The sequence below is a fragment of the Bos javanicus genome, chromosome 4 (assembly GCF_032452875.1).
Source record: "Bos javanicus breed banteng chromosome 4, ARS-OSU_banteng_1.0, whole genome shotgun sequence".
NCBI lineage: Eukaryota > Metazoa > Chordata > Mammalia > Artiodactyla > Bovidae > Bos > Bos javanicus.
The window spans coordinates 36,054,031-36,076,296 of record NC_083871.1 but is presented as its reverse complement, the minus strand read 5'-3'; the positions used below and the strand labels follow the sequence as shown (position 1 = coordinate 36,076,296).

The window sequence follows — 22,266 nt, the reverse complement described above, 5'->3', positions numbered from 1 at the left end:
TGTTTTAGGACTCAGTTCAAAGCCTCTTCTACCAATACATGTAGTTTTCTTCTACTGCCTACTTCTGAATTCCAATACACTTATGTTTATCATATCCATCTGCCCCTTTCTTTCTGCAAGCAGATTAAGCTTGGGACCTTTGCCTGGCATAAAGAGCAATGAACTGTAGTGGACTCGCAAGACAGGAGTTCAAGTCTCTCCTGCATCACTTGTTAGCAGCTAATGTTGTGCTTTCAACTGTTATCTTAGCATTATCTGCAGAATTAGCTTTTGTATTATACAAATTAAAAGGGAATTTAAGAAATCCACAGATAGGTTGGTAATTTTGAATTTGTGGTGCAATTACAACTGTGGATAGATTCCAAAATTTTGTAAGGAATACAAGTCACAGACTCCATTATCTTCTTCAACAAGTATATGACTCATTAAAGTTAAGTAACCACTGATACTGAGTGACCAGGGACATCACTTTTCCTTTCTACCCTCTTTAGCACCTGGCACAGCTTCGCATTTAGAATAAGTACTTGAAAATTATTGAAACGTGATCTACACAGTTTCCTGTAAAACTGGAGACAGAGAAAGAGTTCTTGTCAGAGTTCTGGCCGAGGTCTGAGCAGTCTGACAACATCCTGACAGTCCATTACAGTGACCAGATGGGACCTGCACATCAGCACTCGGGCGGGGGAGCCAGCCCATCCATGAACGAGGCAATTGTTCCACCTCTGATGACTAGACAGCATGTGTTCTGCAGGCAATAGGAGCAGATTAATCACCATGAAACTAAGCAGCGCGCCTTATACCAAAACTTAATCTATTGGGATGTCCACATGGTTTCCAAGGGTTTATATTTTCTTTATTTCAAGTATTAACTGAGAAAAGAGTGGCAATTTTCTTTCATCAATAACTTGATTTTAAATGAGAAGTTATTTATTCTGAGTCTTTCCCCCTAAATAATAGACTTCCAGGGTCACACATTAGATGAGAATGTCTTATTCAGCCATGAAATGAGTTAATGAAATAGAGTCAGAAGGTCACTCTGATTTATAAAAGCATTTCTGCCTATACTCAATATAAAGGAAGCAAGTACAGGATCCCCATGTATGAGAAACCCTCTTGTTTTAGGCTTCCCTAAGGAAAGGGAAATAAATTCCTTTCATGCTATACAAAAAAAGGTGTTTAAATATTCCACTGAAAATTATTGTAGTTAAAATTATAAACTAATTATTATTTTTCTAATCAAAGTGCTTAAAAACAGAAGCATGGTTTGATAAATTTCAAGTAATCTAACTTTTGTAATTCCATACCTCGTTTTCATGTTAAATAAGGAAAAAATAATACAAAATTACATTATGGTTGTTAGGAAAAAGAAAAAAACTGTCACATTTATAAACATGGAATGACTATGAACAATAAGCTAAAAAAGAAAGTCAAGCTTCTTAGAGTATCTGAGTTCTAGCTTTTAAGGGTTTTATCTTTAATGTTTCCTTTTAAATAGTTTTGAATATTTTTTGGTTAAATAACTGAAAGAATCTAAAGTTCATAACTGGGGATCTAACTTTAGCAAGGTGAAATGAAACTGTCTCAAGTTATTCCATAAAAATATGGAGTCCTCTTAGGTAGGCTATAAAATTTATATTGCTTTGATATATTGCTCTCTCATTTTAAAACCCATAGGAAAAGATCCTTTTGTTCTGCCAGAAACATATTTAGTGCTTTTTACATTAAAAACAAACATCAACTACATTGAACATAAAAAATTTTTAAGTATTGAACTGCTTCTGCCTTCAACCCTGTAAATTTAGCTAATAGGTTTCTGTTGGGGCCCGGTTAACAATCTTCACTTTTGATTAGATAACATAGCAATTCTTCAAACATTTTATGTACAGCATTTAATTTTGACACATGTCAGTTTCAAGATAAAATATTTTTAACTAATTAAATAACAAGGGAAAAAGATAAGTACTGTCTCAAAGTGAAATTAAACTATTTGAAGATTAATGTTTAGCTTATTTAAAAATGAATCATTGCATGTCCTATACTCTCATTTATTAGCTTCTCAGTTATGGCTTAGCTTTGCTAGAACCCAACAGAAATACTATTGAAAAATATGGGCAACAAGATGTAAAACAGCAAATGTTTTGAATAAGCCTATTACTATCCAAAATGTAAATTCTAATAAGGATACTGACATTCTCCATTATTCATAAAATTCTAGAGTGTATACATCAGGAATGATATACAATGAGCTTGCCTGTTTCATTTGGAGGTAAAGCAACATTCTTTTGAAAGCTCATTTTATGACTTAGTAGAGCAAGATGTTAAAAAAAGAAATTTTAGCTGATAAAAAAACTGAAAATGACATGTTAGCTCAGGATGCAAAAATCTTCAAAGTAGGTGGCCAAGAATCATATAGAACACCTATGTTCAAGCTATAAAACAGTTGGATCCTGGAGATTAGAAAGCTTTTTCTTTTCCCTTGAGAAGGATATTTTCTCTGAGATAGTTGTATCATGTGTCTTATAAGCCCTAGGGTGAGGAGTAGATGCCAGGGAATCAGCTTTGATGGCACCTCAAGATGTACTAGGGGCTTCCCAGGTGGCTCTAATGGTACAGAATCCACCAGTCAATGCAGGAGACATAAGAGACACAGGTTCAATCCTTGGGTCTGGAAGACCCCCTGGAGGAGGAAATGGCAAGCCACTCCAGTATTCTTGCCTGAAGAACCCCATGGACAGAAGAGACTGGCAGGTTACAGTCCATAGGGTCACAAAGAGTCAAACATGACTGAAGATCCACTAGCTGTTAAACACACTGCTGTGGAACATTATGGATGAATGTGTAAAGAATGAGAGAGACTGATAGGTTGCAGCAGAAGCAGAGGCCAGGCTCAGGGGCCATACTGATATCAACCTGAAATTCCAGAGTGTGTCCAGGAAAATACACATGACAGTTTCCTAGGGGACAGGTGGGAGCCATGCTTATGCAAAAATGGGAGGGCATGAGGTCCCCTTGATCCTATTCAAGACTATAGATTGAAAAGACTTTAGAAGTTAACACTTGATGGAACTGCAACCTGCTTCAGGATACAGAATCAGGACACACTGGTTAGAACAGAAGTACAGTCACTTTTATCCAGAGAACTGCAAGAGAAGAAACTCCAGAAACTCACAATGGTGCTTATGAAAGAAAAGTCACCCTCTAACGTCTGACAAGGCCAGACAGATGAGAAGTGAGGTCTCTCTGGTGATGGCAAAAGGTACTTCCCTAAACCCCTTTCCTCTCCCCTCCTTCTAATATGACACTAGAGGGTCAGACACTGAGTGTAACAGCTCACAAAAGAGGAGGGGTGTTAAGTAGAGTCAGGAGTGAAGAAGCCTCTAAATTTCTCCCTACTTAAGAGCCTGCCCTCCCTCCCATGGCATGTCCAAACAGGGAGAATTTTAAATGAGGTTGAATGCTCTGTTATATGAGAATGGACCTTTTAACTGCTGGGTAACAATTGTGGACTACCCAAGAGTGACCTGGAAAGCAATGGGGTCTGCTGAAGTCAGACAGGTCCAGGGAGAAAACAGAGTCCCACAGAGTAGATTGAAATGGAAGGTAACATAAAGTTGCTTATTATTACGCTCCATGAGTTGACATAAAAGTTGTTGATAGATTAGCAGGTGAAATAAATAATAACTGTAGTTTCAGAGTAAGCTTGTTTCTCATTGGTCTATTCATTGGCCTCTATAGCCTACTTGAAAAAAAAGAGAGAAAACAAAAGAAAACCAAGAAAAAAATGCTTCATTAGATACAAAGGCAGTACTTAGTTTAATAAATCATTCCCTTTGTGACCTTTCTGCTTACATCCTGGTTTAGAGACTAACTCCACCCAAGCATGGTTTGAACTGCTTTCAAAATGAGTTACATTTTCAGATAGAAGGATCCCAATAATTTATTAAGTCAAGAAGCCAACTAAATAACATAACCAAACAGAGTATTGGATTTTTTTTTTTTTTTACTGTCAACTATGATGCCATTAAAAAGAAAGAGTGAGAAGAGAGAGTGAGAGACTTTTAGCTTGTATATATTACTGCTAAAGTTTACAATAGAGAGAGCTCTGGATTTTACATGAATTATTGCTAGAACTACTTAAGGCTGGCTGAGGTGGAAAATGTTCATTTGTAGTCAAAGTGACAGATACTGTGTAATTTAGGATAATTTGTTTAGAAGCCACAGGTCCTTAAACCATACAGTACAACTGTCAAACACTTTCATTATTATGATGTCTACCCTGAACAGGTTTCTCATGCATCACTTATAAATGAATGATAAATGGATATAAATGTCTGTCTGCAGTTGACCACCTTTTTCAAGGACTATATTAAAATTCCTCTGACTCTAGAGATGGGATAGGTTAAGGGTTAGGGCAGAGAAATTTAGTTTAACTGAGGCCACAGGTGGCGCTAGAGGTAAAGAACGCAGCTGCCAATGCATATGTTAAGAGAGGAAAGTTTGATTCCTGGGTTAGGAAGACCCCCAGGAAGAGGGCATGGCAACCCACTCCAGTATTCTTGCCTAGAGAACCCCATGGACGGAGGAGCCTGGTGGCCTACAGTCCATAGGATCACAGAGTCTGGCATGACTGAAGCAACTTAGCATGCACACATGAGAAATTTACATGTGGAGGGAAGAAATGATTTTTTTCTACCCCATTTGTCAAACATGTTTTTCCCATCCTATGGTTATAGTCCATAGGGTCGCAAAGAGTCAGACACGATGGAAGCAACTTAGCATGCATTCACACCACGTTCTTAGCACCAGTAATAGACACTCAAAGTTTTCTATGAAAAAGATAAAAAAAAAAAAAAAAACTGACTTAGGTAGAAGGCCAAAAGAAAAAATTATTCAAAGTTCAGTTACTAAAAATTATTCCAAGTTTTACTTCTACAAATACATATAATAGGTTTCAACCCCAAATCATTCAAGCCAAAATTAGTTTAGATACAATTCCATTAGGTCATATTCCCAAGGATTCTTAAGTTAAGTCTATTTACTTGATTTGTTAAAAACATATGTTATCTGTACATTAAATATTTAGTGTATAATGTGAAAATCTAGTACTACACAATAATGATATAGTCTTTAATTCTCTGAGTTAAATTGTAATGTAATCCCTACTGACTGTATCACCCGAACAACAGTTAACAATATTGTAGGGAAAAAACTTACAGGATATCAGCAGATTTGAAAAAAAACTGCAGTGGGTTAGATTTTAAAAGCTTAGATTAAATAACCATAGAGAAGTTTTATAGAGGCAAATGAACTCTTACATAAGCAAGAGAAGTATTTGTAAAGGTTAGCAGGTTTTTAATTTTTTACCATACAGTGTGGAGAAAAATAAATTATTTCAAGGATTTTTACTTGCAGTGAATATTTTCCAAGATATCTCCTGAAAGAAAAATAAATCCTTCCAGATAATTTCCTTGTAGAACTAGCTAATCTTTATAACTTCCTCCAAAGAGAAAATACACAGTCTTTGATTATCTGAGAAAACTTTCATGTTTGCCTATGGAAATCTATGTTAATAATAAGAAAATTCCCCTACGAAAATTATTTTTTTCAGATAACTTGCTTTCTCCTCCATGTCTGTAAAATGACTGATTTGTGAACAGGTCTTCCATCTAAAGCAGCTGGCTGATGTAAGCAAATCATAGTTTCCCCAACCCTCTTTCAAGTATAAGATTTAGAATTGACATGCTTAGGCCAAGGAGATGCAAGGCAGAATTCTTTAAAAGGTTTCCTTACTCCTAGGAATGAGACATAGTAAGTAATGGTTTTTTATTCTTTTGTATTCCCTTGTCTGGATGTGGCCCATGAAACTGCTACAGCCACCTTTCTACAAACCTAAGGATAATGCCAACACAGAAAGAACCAGATCATTCATATTATTGCTAAGTAGGTGATATTACCTTTTATATAGCCACTCAAACTCTAGACACTTATTCTATAGTTTAATAAGTCTTCTTATTTTTTTTTTTAACCAGCTCAAGTAAGGTGCCTTTAAGCTGAAAGCACACTAATTGATTAAAGAGTAATATATTGGTCTCACACTCAAAAGAAGATAACAAAATTACCAACTCAAAAAAAATGAGGAAACATTATTTAGTATTCTTTATGGGTAAGAGGATGAGATGGCTGGATGGCATCACTGACTCGGTGGACGTGAGTCTGAGTGAACTCCAGGAGTTGGTGATGGACAGGGAGGCCTGGCATGCTGCCATTCATGGGGTCGCAAAGAGTCGGACATGACTGAGAGAGTGAACTGAACTGAAATGAAATGATGGGTAAGATACTGTACAGTGTTTAAAGGAGACTCAAAAGTGAATGTAAAATAGTTCCCCCACTCAAGGAGTGTATTATTAAAAGGGGGATATATTTATAAAAATGGATGATAATAGCTTTATCAGATAGGACATTTGACACTGTGTGGATCACAACAAACTTTGGAGAATTTTTAAGGAAATAGGAATACCATATCACCCTACCTGCCTCTTGCAAAACCTTTATGCAGGTAAAAAACCAACAGTTAGAACTGGACATAGAACAACAGATTGGTTCAAAATTGGGAAAGGAGTACGTCAAGGCTGTATACTGTCACCCTGCCTATCTAAATTATATATAGAGTATGTCATGGGACATGCCAGGCTGGATGAAGCATAAGCTGGTATCAAGATTGCTGGGAGAAACATCAATAACCTCAGATATGGAGATGACACCATCCTTATGGCAGAAAGTAAAGAGGAACAAAAGAGTCTCTTAATGAAGATGAAAGAGGACAGTTAAAAAGCTGGCTTAAAACTTAACATTTGATAAACTAAGATCATGGTATCTGGTCTCATCACTTCATGGCAAATAGATGGGGAAACAATGGAAACAATGAGAGACTTCATTTTCTTGGACTGCAAAATCACTATAGATGGCGACTACAATCATGAAATTAAAAGATGCTTGCTCCTTGGAAGAAAAGCTATGACAAACCTAGACAGTGTATTAAAAGCAGAGACATCACTGCTGACAAACCTCTGTATAGTCAAAGCTATGGTTTTTCCAGTAGTCATGTATGGATGGGAGAGCTGGAACATAAAGAAGGCTAAGCACCAAAGAAGAGATGCTTTTTGTGGTGTTGGAGAATTTTGAGAGTTGCTTGGACTGCAAGGAGATCAAACCAGTCAATCCTTAAGGAAATCAGTCCTGAAACATCATTGGAAGGACTGATGCTGAAGCTCTAATACTTTGGCCACCTGATGCAAAGAGCCAACTCATTAGAAAAGACCTTAATGCTGGGAAAATTTGAAGGTAGGAGGAGAAGAGGATGATAGAGGATAAGATGGTTGGATGGCATCACCAACTGAATGGACATAAGTTTGAGCAAGCACCAGGAGATGGTGAAGGACAGGGAAGCCTGGCATGCTGCAGTCCAAGGGGCTGCAAAGAGTTGGACATGATTGAGTGACTGAACAACAACAAATTTATAAAATGTTCTAGTAAACACAGAGATAGTTAGGTCTCCTGAGGATGAGGAACCCTTGGAGAACTGGATGCAGTAAAAGAGTAAAATTAGATAGATGCCTTCAAAAATGAAGAGTGAGATGAGCAAGAAAGTGAATGGCAATTTCAGGAAATTGTAGCAAAGTACAAAACTTGAATTATTTTGGAAGGAACTAACATGGCAGTTAGAGTAAAAGAAAGAGAAAGAGGCAAACAAAGTAAAATGCTAGTGAGGGAACATGGAAGAGTGGGTAAAAAGGAGACTGGAAACAGGGTAGAAATGGATGGGAAGGACTTAGCAGTCAACAGAATCCTGAAGTTTATGCAAGTTCCTTGGAAATCGAGAACTGCCAGAAGTCTATAAACAGAGAAGAAATATGATCAGATTTTTATTTTTCTAAGAGATAACATAAATGGTCATGGTGAATGGATGTGATAGGGAGAAAAATGGATATTCTCTTTTACTAGATAAATGAAGCTGAAAAATGATATTATCACTTACACTAGATGAAAATATTGAAATGTTTACTACCTTATCATCATGGTCTGTCAGCTGAGGCTTTTGTTCAGACTGCATCAGAGGTTGTTTCTCCCTTTGTCTAATGCTACTTCCTAAGTGATGCCCTCATGTGTGTTGATCCCAAGAAACCCTCCCTTGCAAATACTCTATAAGCTAATCTTCATCTTACAGTTGGCCTCTGGGGGAACTCAACTTACAACAAAACTAGTGGGAGTGATTAAATATAGATCCAGATCTCTGCCCTTAGAATGGGATCCCTTCTGAATGGATCTGATTGCTCCATTTTGATCTAGTGTTGGGGGAAAGGAATATCAAGTCAATGTGCATTATCTGTCTCAAGCCTTCTGAGAGAAATTCACAGAAATTCACATTTCTGAACTCAATAGAGGACTAATGGACCAACTGTACAGGCTTCCCTGGTGGCTCAATGGTAAAGAAGCCACCTGCCAATGAAGGAGATGTGGGTTCAGTCCCTGGGTTGGGAAGATCCTCTAGAGAAGGAAATGGCAACCCATTCCAGTATTCTTTGCCTGGGAAATCCCATGGACAGAGGAGCCTGGTGAGCTACAGTCCATGAGGTTGCAAAGAGTCAGACACAACTTAGCAACTAAACAACAACAGATTAACTCTAGAAAAAGCCTCCTTAAATTCTGGGATATCATGTCCCTGGTAATGCTTATACTTGCCTTTAAGTCTATTATGTCTCTGTAGAAATTAAAAAAAAAAAAAAAAAAAGGATCGCTTATCCCTCTTATCTAAATGTCAGAATTTGAAAAAAAGTCGTCTACTTAATTTTGACTTTCTAGATAGAGGAAATGCCCTGAAAGGTCTAATTTCGACTTTCTCCTTCTATGGCTATTTTCTCAAAGGTTATTGATCATATACCTGCCCCGTTCATATACCTGCCTCATTTATTATATAAGACTCAAAAATCTAGTCTGAACAGAGTTAAGATCATAAGAAGAATATTATTAAATATTTATGATGAAATGACTTTTTGTTACTATTTTTAGTGATTCCAATCTAAATTCTTGTGGCAAATATGAAATGACAATGGCTGTTATTTCAGTAGGCACAGCCTTGTTTGTACAAAAAGTTCAAATAAACAGATATCCTAAATTTTGATACTCCAACTGGATACTTTCTACACAATTTCTTTTTAAATTTCCCAGAGGAAAAAATCCCCAACCAGTCACTCAGAGCTCAATTATGTGTTGTAGATTGCTTTACTCTATAAAGAATACAAAGGAAATCCTTCAGCCCCACAGAGTCCCAGCATGTGTGGTTTCTTCCACAGAGGAGTCTGGATTTTTGCTGAGGGGCACTGAGCCAACGCAAACCACGTAGGTCTAAACACTGCTCAACTACTACATCTTGACACTTACTTGCTACTGTGGAGTAAGAACCTTTTAGAATTGACATGATTTATATAAATTTTAAAGGTGGATACCTATAAAAACATAAATTCTTACCTTTGCATACCTAACCTCTTTATGAATTGTTCATTTTACAAAGATAAATGTCAGTTAAACAGAAAGTCTCTAGTATAGACCCTACTTTTATAGTATGTTCAAATGACCATTTATTTCAATAACATCATAAGGGAAATCAATATTTCATAAACATTTATTTTATTAGATATTAGCACATTTCAAGCATGGAATATAGCCAAAGAGAGATCTGCTTAAAATAGCCAGAGAAGGAAGTTAGCTATCAGAATTTATTTTAAGCAATGATCTAATACACTCAGTTCAGATAAATGGACTTATTCTTCCAATCCTTTCCAATCTCTGAAGGCAGAGAACAGCACCAGAACAAATTCCCTTAAAAGTATGAATCGCTTTTTGTTATTATTCTAAGACTGAGACATATTTGGAAAAATGCTTTGTTAGCTATGTAGTGTCTTTTAAAGCAAAACCGCAAAGTTGAAGATTTCCTTTGGCCTCTTTCATAAGAAGAGCCATAAAGATATTTACTGATGTTGAGATACTAGTTGATATTATCCATAACCTCTCCTAGGAATTTTTTTAAGTACTCATACTCCTAACGGAAAAAATACACCCTTAAGAAGAACTGGGGGACTTCCCAGTTATTATATAAGGGAATTCCCATAGCATGGAGCTAAGACTCCATGCTATCAATGCAGGAGGTCCAGATTCAATCCCAAAGTTGGGGAATTAGATCCCACATGTCGCAACTAAGAGTTCACACACCACAACTAAAGATTACATGTGCCACAGCTAAGACCAGATAGCCAAATAAATAAATAACTATTTTTTAAAAAGGAATAAATGGAATGAAGCTTTAATGGCAGAATTAAAGGTAAGTTTTTTCAAATTCTACCACACAACTGTTTATTTTATCTTACTATAAACAATATCTAAGTTATAGAATAATACTCATCTTAAAAAATAAGATAACCTTATGAGTTTGTGTGTTTGGACTGACACAAGTCAAGAACTACTGGCAATACTGTGGCGCTCATTCTTCTAGAAACACAGATTATACAAAAGGTACACATACACTGACATTCAAAGATTATTTCTTTACCATATCTGAGCATTTATTAAAAAAAATATTCCTTTTCCTTTGGTGGGCCTCAAAATGTGTGGAAGTACTACTTAAGAATGTACTATTTAAATGACTAAAAGAACAGAAACAATACTTCTAATGCAGGTGCTCATTAAGCAATAGTAACGCATATGGTGACAAATATTTTGCCTATGTAGACTAAAACTCTTAGTGCTGATAATATTCAAATAATGGAACAACTGATATTTAGTTATTAAAAGTGCCTCATAAGTAGAAGTTTAAGTTAAAGTGGTCATTGTAGGTGAAAGCTATGTGAAGCTTCAAAGTCCAAGAGTGACCTACAAATAACTCTTTCTGAATGGGATGAAGTCTCTATTAACTCAGCGTGTACATGCTAAGTCGCTTCAGTTGTGTCCAACTCTTTGCATCCCTATGGACTGTAGCCCACCAGGCTCCTCTGTCCATGGACTTCTCCAGGCAAGAATACAGTAGGGAACTACTGACCTGAAACCTTGCAATGGTTCCTAGTATTTCTTTTGCAATAGTATTTCTTATGGAAAAGAAGAGAAAGAAAAAACAACCACATATACCTTACAGATGCAGAATGATCATATGTCTTCTCATTAGTCATTCAACTCCTCTAGTCTTGGTATCCATTTTGTTTTTGCATAGCTATTGATATTTACTAAGTTACAATACTAGTTAATAATAATTATGACAGTGTGGCCGTCCTTGCTTTGTGTATCACAATGCTAGCTGAAACTGTAGGATACAATAGTAATTGCTTTTCAGTTTTGAGTATATATTTCTTTAAGTGGTAAGATTGTTAATGAGCCCATAAATGAGGCATTGTTCATCCTTACTATCTGAATGTGAGGAAATCATAGAAGAAACCTGTTTGAATGTAAAATTAGAATGTGGAGAAGACAGTGTGGTTTAAAATGCTACCAGAGTCATACTATCATTTTAAAGTATGCTTATGTGTTCACTGAAAATTAAAAATGTATAATTGCTACAGATATAAATATTAATACTTCATGAATAACTCATTTCCAGTTTTTCAATCTAAAACTTTGAATTTCTGTAGCATCCATTTATTAACTGTTCATACCTTTCATTCATATTTTCAAAGGTTTTAGTATTACACTCACTGTTAACAAAAAACATGCATATGTGCTTAAATCCATAGAATCCAGAAATATGTATCAGAGGCAATATGTTCTTTTCTTTTCTTTTATTTTAATACGTTCTTTTAATATGTTCTTTTGTGACATGCACAAGACTTACTGCATTTGATGCTGAATCATTTAAAACAGAAAAGAAGGAAAGGGGCATAGATGAAAATAAATGCATCCAATCAACTAGACAGAAATAAACTGACCTTCTTAAAATTTTTGTTTAAGTCAACCAGACTGAGCAAGAAGATGTGGTCCTTGGCTCCCAGGAGCAGCCTGCCCCTCTCCTCATCTAACAGAATAGTTTGGAAATCCAGTCCTTCTGATGAGCCCAAAAAAGGAATACAGCTATTTGAAAGCAGCAAGTCTATGGGAAAATAAAAAGGATAGAAAGAAAAAATTCTTATTAAGCAAAATATTTATTTGCTTCCATACACACACCATTCCACTTTATAAATGCATATGTACATTATGAAAACTCCAATTTAGATATATGCAAACCACAGACAGATTTTAGCACACACTTGTTTAGAAAGATTCAACTTATACTTCTATTTTATTGATGTGTTTATATTATCATCAAAATAAATATAAAACATGTTAGAAGAAAAGCAATAAATACAAAATTTTTCACAACCCTGTTTGATTTCTTAAGTTATAAATTAATGCATCTAGCTACAGTAAGATTTGCAAACTGATCAAATGACCAATATGCACAAAGGAAGCAGCCAACTAAGTATATGATAAATCTCAGCCTTTTTTTTTGCCCTTCTACTTTTTATGATATCCATGTTTGGAAGATTACACACTGCCTAGTTCCCAGTGGCTCAGTGGTAAAGAATCCGCCTGCAATGCAGGAAATGCAGGAGACACTGGTTCGATCCCTGGGTCATAAAGATCCTCAGGGTCAGAAAGATGCCCTAGAGGAGGGCATGGCAACCCACTCCAGTATTATTGCCTGGAGAATTCCATGAACAGGGAGCCTGACAGGCTACAGTCCACATGGTCACAAAGAGTTGGACATGACTGAGCATGCACACACAAAGTTCACATATACAGGAAGATGTAAACGTAGAAGTAATGAATTCTGAAGATGTGATCCTGAACCAGTGATGGAATCAGAATTATAAAGTGAGAAGGGACCTTAAAAGTTCATTTATGCCAATTCATGATTTTATAAATGAAGGTGTTTAATTCCATCAAGTGAAGCCACATGCCCTAAAGTCACAAAACGACAGTGGCAAAGCTGACAATATAACCTCAGTCCCAGTCTCCATTTATTTTGGGGCTGTAACAAGGCCTAAGTCTTTCAGTTATGATTGTGATATAGACAAATTTCTACTCAAATTCAGGTCTGAATCCTAGTGGTTAGGATGAGGGCCTCACTGCTGAGGGCCTGGGTTCAATCCCTGGTCAGAGAACTAAGATTCCGTAAGCCATGTGATATGGCCAAACAAAACAAACAAAAAAGGAAATAAATTTAAACTTAGATCTGAGTTTACAGGAACCCAAATCTTTTCAATATATTTTACTCCAAGTACTAATCATGCCTTCTCATTTTCTGCAACCCTAGACTATTAAATAACAAGAAGAAAATAACATCACTCGTCACTTATTAAAGTCCATTACATTTTACTGGACTTTGCAATTCTGGCTGTATGATCTAGGGCAAGAAAGTTAACCTCTCTGTGCTGTCGTTTTCTCATCTATAAAATGGGAATAATGATGGATAGAAACAATGTAATAAATTATTAAAGTGTGAAGAATAATCAGTAAACATATGACCAGCATTAGAATAGTGCCCGGCAGTGCTGTGTAACTATTAGCTATTATAATAATGATTTTTTAAAAACTCTATAAAATCTATTAAAAGGAAGTCATATTTCCCAACTCATAATTCCCATGATTAAAGGAGGTAACTTATATGAAGTTCTTAGAACAATGTCTTGAAGATAGGCAAAGTTCAATAAATAGTATTACTTTGAATATTAAACTCTGGTTTGGACCAAATGAGTTCTATGAAGTTCTATGAAGGAATATCAACTCATCTTCCATTAAATCTGACTCATGAAGATTAGCACATTTCTGTGTTTTTTAAAATAGTTTTGGAATAACATTAAAAAGCTATTTTGTCTACAAATATTTATAAGCTTAGAAAGTATTAAGCATGCAAACAAGGTTGTGGGATGGCTGAGCCTCGCTGTTAGGGGCTCACAGATCCATATGCAAACAGATATGCATAGACAATACAGTACAAGCAAAATAAATTCTAATAGAAGTATACACAAAATGTTAACAAATCTTTCAAGTAGTTAATTATGTATCACCTTACAGAAGGAGGTAATATTTACAAACATTCCTGAAGGGTAGACAGAAACTTTACAGGAAAAATATAAAAAACATTTACTCCAAGCAGAGGACCACTCGAATGTATTGTTCCAGGGTATATACCATCTTATATTATTCTTACATATTGCATGTTTAATGCATTTCCTACTATGGGGTATGAGTTCCTTCAGGTCAAAGACCAGGTCTTACTTATCTTAGAACTCCCAGCACACAGCTCAGAGGCTGAGACAAACTGAGCACTTAATCAATATGTGTGGAACTGCAGTAGTTCAGTATGCTGGAACAGAGAGAAGAGGTAGGGGCAGTGAAAAGTGAGGCTGTCTCGAAGTAGTCAGGGTGTAAGCCGTCAGGCTGCAGAGGTTAGGTATTATATAGGTAACTGAAAGCCAATAAGATATTTTATGCAGAGAAAGTCACAAAGAGTATAGCTGAGCATTACAAAAATAAGTCTAGCTGCTGTGTTCAGGATGGATGAGAATCAGGAAACATGGGGGCAGAGAGACTATCCAGAAGTTTCTAAAAGATGGTAAGTCCCTGAATTATGGTGGTACTAAGGGGAGAAGGAAGATGTTTAGGATATTGCATCTCATTTTCTGTCTCTACTTAAATGAGGAAAATAAAGGACATCATCATTTGCTTTATTTTCTTTTACCATAACCAATTTTTTCGGGTTTAGTTTCAAACAAATTTGACAAGGAAAAACAGCTGCAAAAATATTGACTAACCTTAAGTATTATCATTTCAAAATGATTTAATGTTGCTTTGTGACAATGTTAGCATCAAACCGATTAGAACATGCTTTACCGAGGCTTCGTAGCCAAACTAAATAATTAGATTCAGACATTACATATGAAAATTTCTCAGGTTGACACATTTTGAAAAGACCTTGGGACAGGGAATGGAACAGGTTCCCTCTCCCCTAAGCAGCTTATCTTTCTTGCATTTCTGCCAAACCAAGCAAATTCACTTTTGTTTCCACGGGATCATCAACAAAAGCCTAGGAAAAAAAAATTAAATCCAGAGTCTGTATCTTAACACCTAAAGCTGATATACTCTCAGGATTTCAGGAATCAGATATGAATGCTGGCTCTGCAGGCTGAAAACTCATGCAAGTTAAAGACTAATAATTTGGCGATATATTTCCAAGCTTTACTTTTTCTTCCCTTAAACCAGCAAGTCTTAGGCATATGATTTTTTAAATTGTCCACAGTTTATAATTCTTTTTAACAGAGACTTCATCTTGTTTCCCCCCTCCCCCCACTTTGGTGGTGGATTGAATGGGTTGCTTCATAAATGCCATTCAGAGGGGGTCTGCTCTGTACTTTCTTAGCCAGCCCCACCTTTCTGCAGACCTCTAGGTCCTAAATGCATTCTTTGTTCTTCCTACCTAAACCTTTGACCTAAGCCACCATAATCACTCCTTCTGTTCTTTTAGCAGTTCATTTTCCTATCACCTTGTTCTCAGTTTGTAATCTCACTCAATCAACCAGGGCCTCAAATTCCCATTCTTGTTCTATCAATAGATTCTTGAAAAATCTACAGTTGATTATTTCTGAAATAAATACATCAAAGTTATGATTAATCATTTACTAGTTTAACTATTGGAGAAGGCAGTGGCACCCCACTCCAGTACTCTTGCCTGGAAAATCCCATGGACGGAGGAGCCTGGAGGGCTGCAGTCCATGGGGTTGCAAAGAGTCAGACACGACTGAGCGACTTCACTTTCACTTTTCACTTTCCTGCATTGGAGAAGGAAATGGCAACCCACTCCAGTGTTCTTGCCTGGAGAATCCCAGGGACGGGGGAGCCTGGTGGGCTGCCGTCTATGGGGTCGCATAGAGTCGGACACGACTGAAGCAACTTAGCAGTAGCAGTTTAACTATGAAAATCCTGCACAGGATGGATTTTAATTGAATGATGACACAGACAAAATGTTCATAATCCATGATCAAGAAACCATTACAGAGCAACAGGATGGTTCTGTGGTTCAAAACACCTATAAAGAGCATAGTGTTTTCCTATACTTGTATTCATGTGCCTGCGTGTTAAGTTACTTTAGTTGTATCCAATTCTTGGCAGCCTGATGGACTGTAGCCCAGCAGGTTCCTCGGTCCATGGGATTCTCCAGACAAGAATACTGGAGTGGGTTGCCATGCCCTCATCCAGATGATGTTCCCGACCCAGGGATTGAACCTGCAAGTCTCTTAGATCCCCTGCATTGGCAGATGGCTTCTTTACCACTAGCACCATCAGGGAATCCCCTTGTATGTATGTGTGCATTGCTAAAGAGTATATCCAGAGCTCATCAACATCTTCTGTTATCTTACCAAGTGAAAGTGAAAGTCACTCAGTCGTGTCCAGTTCTTTGAGACCCCATAGACTATATAGTCCATGGAATTCTCCAGGCCAGAATTATGGAGTGGGTAGCCTTTCCCTTCTCCAGGGGATCTTCCCAAACCAGGGATTGAACCCAGGTCTCCCGTATTGCAGGTAGATTCTTTACCGGCTGAGCCACAAGGGAAGCCCATCTCACCAAAGGCACGGATAAATTGTATGTCTCCCACATAGAGTTAATAGCATACTTAAAATAATTTCTCATTTCTAACACAACAAAGTGAGTCTCTACCATTATAAAACTAGACTTCTGAAGGCAAACAACTGACTCATCTAAGATCACCAGGTTCTCTGCATATGCTATAAAAACTCTGCTAACAAGTTCCACTCACTGACCTCACAGCCTAGTGCGGAGAAAATGCTCATCCACAACAAAAAATATGAATATATCTTTTTTTTTTTTTTGTAACTCCTAGTGGCTGAAGACCTTATTTATTTTGGCCACACCACAGGGCATATACAATCTTAGTTCCCCAAGCAGGGATCGAATTCATGCCCCTGGCATTGGAAACATGGAGTCTTAACCACTGGACCACCAGGGAAGTCTTGAGAATGTACTTGTGACAAAGGACAATGGTACCACAGTAGTAGATTGTTAAATACTTTTAACAGTAAAATAGAAAGAGCTTCCTCTCTGTCTTCATTAGCAAGCCAAATAACACAGCTCTTGCTAATATGGTGGTTGGAGAAACCAAATGGTCTCTGATCACCTTCCAACACTCAAGTTCTATGGCATTAGAACCATACATTGAACTCTGTTAAAACAGACACATATCAAATAACAAACTTAAATGGACACATATCAAGTAACTCATTCATCTGTTTACTCCAGGCCATTGCTCTATTCCCTGGAGCAGGTAGTCTCTAACCTTTGGGAAGAACAGAAATACAGTATAACGTAATTAGAGCTAAAGGGAGATTTTGATAATGCTGTTTGAATTCTCTATTACCAATTCATTGAGGTTCAGAATGGTTAAGTGGGCTTCACAAAACCAATTTGCTCTTCATGGCAGAATATGGCAGCAATGAACCCCCTGACTCACAGCCACATGACCCTCTATATGAGGGGAAGGTTGAAGATCTCAGTTCCTGCTCCTATTTGAAACAATAGCTTGTTCTATAAAGAATTCTTTATACCTCCCTGTAGTGTCCCTTCATATAATTGTTCTTTCAGCCTGAAGAAATATTTGACCTAATGTTCTACACTCTTCCTCTTCACCCTAGAAAGGAAAGGAGTGGTCTGAATCTAACAAATTTAGGATTAGGCAACACAGACTTCCTCAGTGTTCACTATTAAACGAACAAAATCCCAAACCCTTGAAATCCTGCATTTATTGCCAGAAATTCTAAACTGGGTGGAGCTGACAATCTCTCTCTTGAGAAGACTACATAGTTAAAAAATGGCTTCCCACATCCTTTAAAGAACACTTAACAGGAAGCTCTTTTTTAAAGAAGAAAATCAAAGTTATTAAGGGCAGATTTTCATGGGGTAAAAATAAAATCACCTTTAAGCAAAGCCAATTTCTAGTCAAATTCCTCAGCAGAAAAAGCTTATAGCCAAAAATGAATCCGGATCAAAACCCTGTCACCCTGGGGATTTCCTGGTGGTCCATTGGTTAGGACTGGGCACTTGCCAAAAAAAAAAAAAAATAAAGAATGAAAGAAAGACAAACACACACATACACACAACTCTGTTACTCTTCCCTACCATTCAGGATATTCAGCAGAAAAGCACAAATTCTTACCCTACCCGCCCATCTTTTTCCTCAAGGAAATAACCATTATATCGTTAGGACTATTCTGATGTTTCTTGAACACAGTCACATCTCCAGTGTGTTCTCTGCAACACCATCTAAATAAAGAGGTAAAGGTGTTTTCATTCTTGCCTTCTCCATAAATTCAGCTTCTCCCTCTTGACTTCTGAATTCTCTGGGCTTCCATGGCTGTCAGTCTCCCAAGACTCCTTCTATGGAACCTCTTGATCCCACAGTTCCCAGAAATGTTTTGGCTATCAAACCAACCTCACTACCCTCCATCCCCAAAGCCTGTTCTCAGTTTGGGTCAGGAGTTGAGTAAAGAGAGCAAACTGTTCATTCCAAAATGAAAATTAGTCCCTAATTTTGTGACTCACTGAGTCTCTTTGGCCCTCTATGAATCTGTATTTATTTCTCCTGCTTTTGGTCCAAGGCAAGGCAAGAATTCTTTCTTTGATTTAACCTTTGGAAAGAGAGCTCATCTTAAATTGGCCCCACCTGACTTCCAATTGGTTTTCTGAGGCCTGAGACTACATGAAAAGATTTTGATGACCAAGATAGCTCACCTTCACCTATTAAACATACCGCTTATTCTCTGTGTATGAAGCTTAAGTCTCCATAGCTAACTGCTCAAAATATATAAAGAATGTTATTCAAACTTAAAATCCTGACAAAAAGACTAAATTATAAGAATATATTACTGTTCTATTTTCCTAGATGAAAAGTCTAACTCTACCTTGCAAAATAATGCAAGTTCAAATCAGAAAGAAAAAGAAATCAAATTCTTATTTGCTCATCTGCAATGGAATGTTGGAAACTGTTCTGTTCATTAGGTCTCAGACAGATCATTATCTATATCAATAATAAATCAGGTGACACCACATAGGGAAACATACACTAGGAACAAGTAAAGTCTATTATATCATCAGAGCTACATTCTTTCCAGGACAAGATGTGGAATAGGAGTGTGGTAATTTTACACCATCACATTTTCATCTACATCCGTTCTTTTAAATCATAGGTTTATTCTTATTTGGCCAGCTTTCAACAATAGATGCCTTTCTTTTATGATCCATCACATGTGAGATTCATAATTTATGATTATGGATCCCTTTTAAATTCTTTCTTTGAGTAAGAATGAATAGTTTTAAATTCTCAAAAGCTTGGCCATAATAAATTTTGCTACTGACCTATAAAAAAGTCTAACATTATAAATAACTGATACATTTCCAGAAGAACAATGCAATGACAGAATAAACTGCCTCAGAAATACTTGACAGGATAATTCTAGGAAAGATACATTCTACTTTGACAATTATTTTCTTAATTCACTTTAAGGTATTGAGAATGTCTTCCTTCTTAAATTTCAAGGAATACTTAAAATCAAAACACCATGTCACAAGTGAGCATAAATTTGTTTTCAATTTAGAATGTGAATTTAATTTTAAAAAACTCAAAAATGTCAATACATTTTATTTTATAATACATCACTTATTATTGATTCCAAATAGCAAGACAAATATGACAAGAGCAAATAATTCCTCAAGCAAAGATGCATACAAGTTAATTTACAGAGCAGGGTAGCAGGGTTATGAGACTAACTTATAATATTTTACAATAATATTTTTAAATTACATTAATCAAAGTTAAGCATATATATATATATACACACACACACACACATATAAAAGTAATGTTAAGAGGCATATATAAGCCCATTTGTCATCTCCAATTCTCTGTCCACTTCCAATCTAGAATCTATTGACATATTTACTAGTTTATTTTCTATTTATTTTCATATTTACAAATAATATATATGTTACTACTATCTTTTCACTCAGACATTTCTATTGAATTATTGTTTACAGAAACTGAGAATTTTAGATTTCTTATGCCAACTCTTTCCCTCCAACCAAGTCCCTAACATTATAGAATATCCATTTTTATGAAAGCTATATTTAATCATTCCATTACTAGTACAAGGTAAATATCTTCCCTACTTAGAAAAACTGTTCTTTAATGATCCTTACTTTCTTGAACAATATGTTGGTTTTGTTAATTTCTCAATTGTGACATTTGCTTTGACTTCATTAAGATCATGGTCAAAACTTTCCACACCTTCTGAAAACTGTGTCCATAAAATTTTCAAATGAAACTGTCATATGTTTTTGTTTCTCTCCAGGAAAACCCACTCCTAGGCTCTTTCTTCCTCCTGCTCCAATCTGAACTGTCTGTTCTCTGGCTTGAGTAATACTTTCTCAGACTTTTTTCAACTTCTCTCCTAGTATGACTCCCATCTTTCCTGGATCTCATGTCTTTATTTTTTGATTTATTTTCTTATTTTGGTGAGCACATCTCCAGAAGTGTCTGTGACTTAAATTTTTGAAATTTTCCATATATCCAAAGTTACAGTTTAGAAGTCTCATGCCATCAGTGCCCCAAGGTTTTGAATGTCTTCTGTTTTTTTTTTTCTTTCTTTTTCCCTCCACACTCTGCTATTATAAAATTTAAAATGATTGGCCTTAATATGTCTTTTTTTGTTTTTCATTTATTATGCTCGGCGTTCAGCATGACACCTGATTTGAAAATTAATTTCCACTGATTCAGGAAAATGTCCATTTGGTTTTTCATTTAGAACAAACAGATGTCAGTTATCCATGGAACTTTTCTCTAGGATTCGTCCAGAAAGGGTTCTCTCTCTTACCTAAGGAAGATAATTCTATAGAGATGTACATGGAATTTGAATCAGAATATGCTTATGGACTTGCAAGAGGGAGATTCAAAATACAGTCATAGAATAATGGCCTCCTTAATTTAAGTGTGCGTGCATGCTAAGTCACTTCAGTCGTGTCTGACTCTTTGCATCCCTATGGACTGTATCCTGCCTATGTAGGCTCCTAGGTCTATGGGATGCTCCAGGCAAGAATACTGGAGTGAGTTGCCATTTCCTACTCCAGGGGATCTTCCCAACCCAGGGATCAAACTTGTGTCTTTTATGTCTCCTGTATTGGCAGGCAGGCTCTTTACCACTAGCGCTACCTGGTAAGCCCCCTTAATTCAGGCAGTAGGGCATAAACAATGAAATAAGCTTTTCCATTTACAGTTTCCCATAAACCGTTTTCTCATAAAGTGTTAGTTCTCTACTGATGATTTCAAAACAGACACCTAAAACCCCACTGCATCTCCCAAGTCAAAGTTCAGAATTTCCAATAGCTAGCTTGCTATTGTCATTTTCCCCTCAGCCACCTCATCCTACCAATTATAATGACTTTAATGACATGATTGGGCTCTCAGGCTCAGGATAGCAGAATCATTTTTAGTTCTTCTACCTTATTCCCTTACTTTTTTATTCCCCTATTTAAATAATTAGTACCTCTAAGTCTATTGCATTTCCTTCATATCAACATCCAGGTAAATTTAAAGCCTTATGTATAGATTTTCTCATGAAAATCTTTCATTCTTCTTCCTCAAACATTTATTCCTATTGTCAGCTAGGCAAACAGCCATACTACTTCTCAAAACTGCTGTAACAGGTTCCTAAACAACCTTGTTCTCTGCTCCCATCCCTCGCCAATCCCTCTCCAATCCATATAAATTTATCTATTCTGTTTTTTCCCCTAATTAGAATTGTTAGAATTTTATGATCAAATTATCTAATGCCAACAAAGAGTTAAATTCAATAAACTAAATTGCTTCCAATTTTCCAAGTTCAATTTCACACCCAATCTCCTCTGAAGTTCTTTTAAGTGTTTTGATTTATTTACCATAATACTATGGCATCAATCTTTTTGCACTCATTTCATCCTTTAAAAAGATTAGAAGCCCTTGCAGATAAAAATAAGTCTAAATCATCACTGCAATTCATCACCTCTTTTTTCACATAAGAAGTCTAATAAACATGTAACTGATTTTTTCAAAGGAGTGATTCTTGTTTGTGTTGATTTTTCTACCTTCCATTTAAATCAGAATTTATTGCAAGCTTATTAATAATTCAGAGAGGTTAATGTGC

The 22,266-nt window shown here is 36.4% G+C and overlaps 1 protein-coding gene across 2 annotated transcripts in view; it reads right to left on the bottom strand.

Moving 5' to 3' along the window:
* SEMA3D (semaphorin 3D) overlaps nt 1-22,266 on the bottom strand; it is a 228,315-nt gene that overhangs the window by 108,564 nt on the left and 97,485 nt on the right. For both annotated transcript variants that reach the window (XM_061413766.1, XM_061413767.1), the window contains one exon: nt 11,967-12,127. In XM_061413766.1, the coding sequence (XP_061269750.1) occupies nt 11,967-12,127 (161 nt within the window). The remainder of the gene's footprint in view (nt 1-11,966; nt 12,128-22,266) is intronic.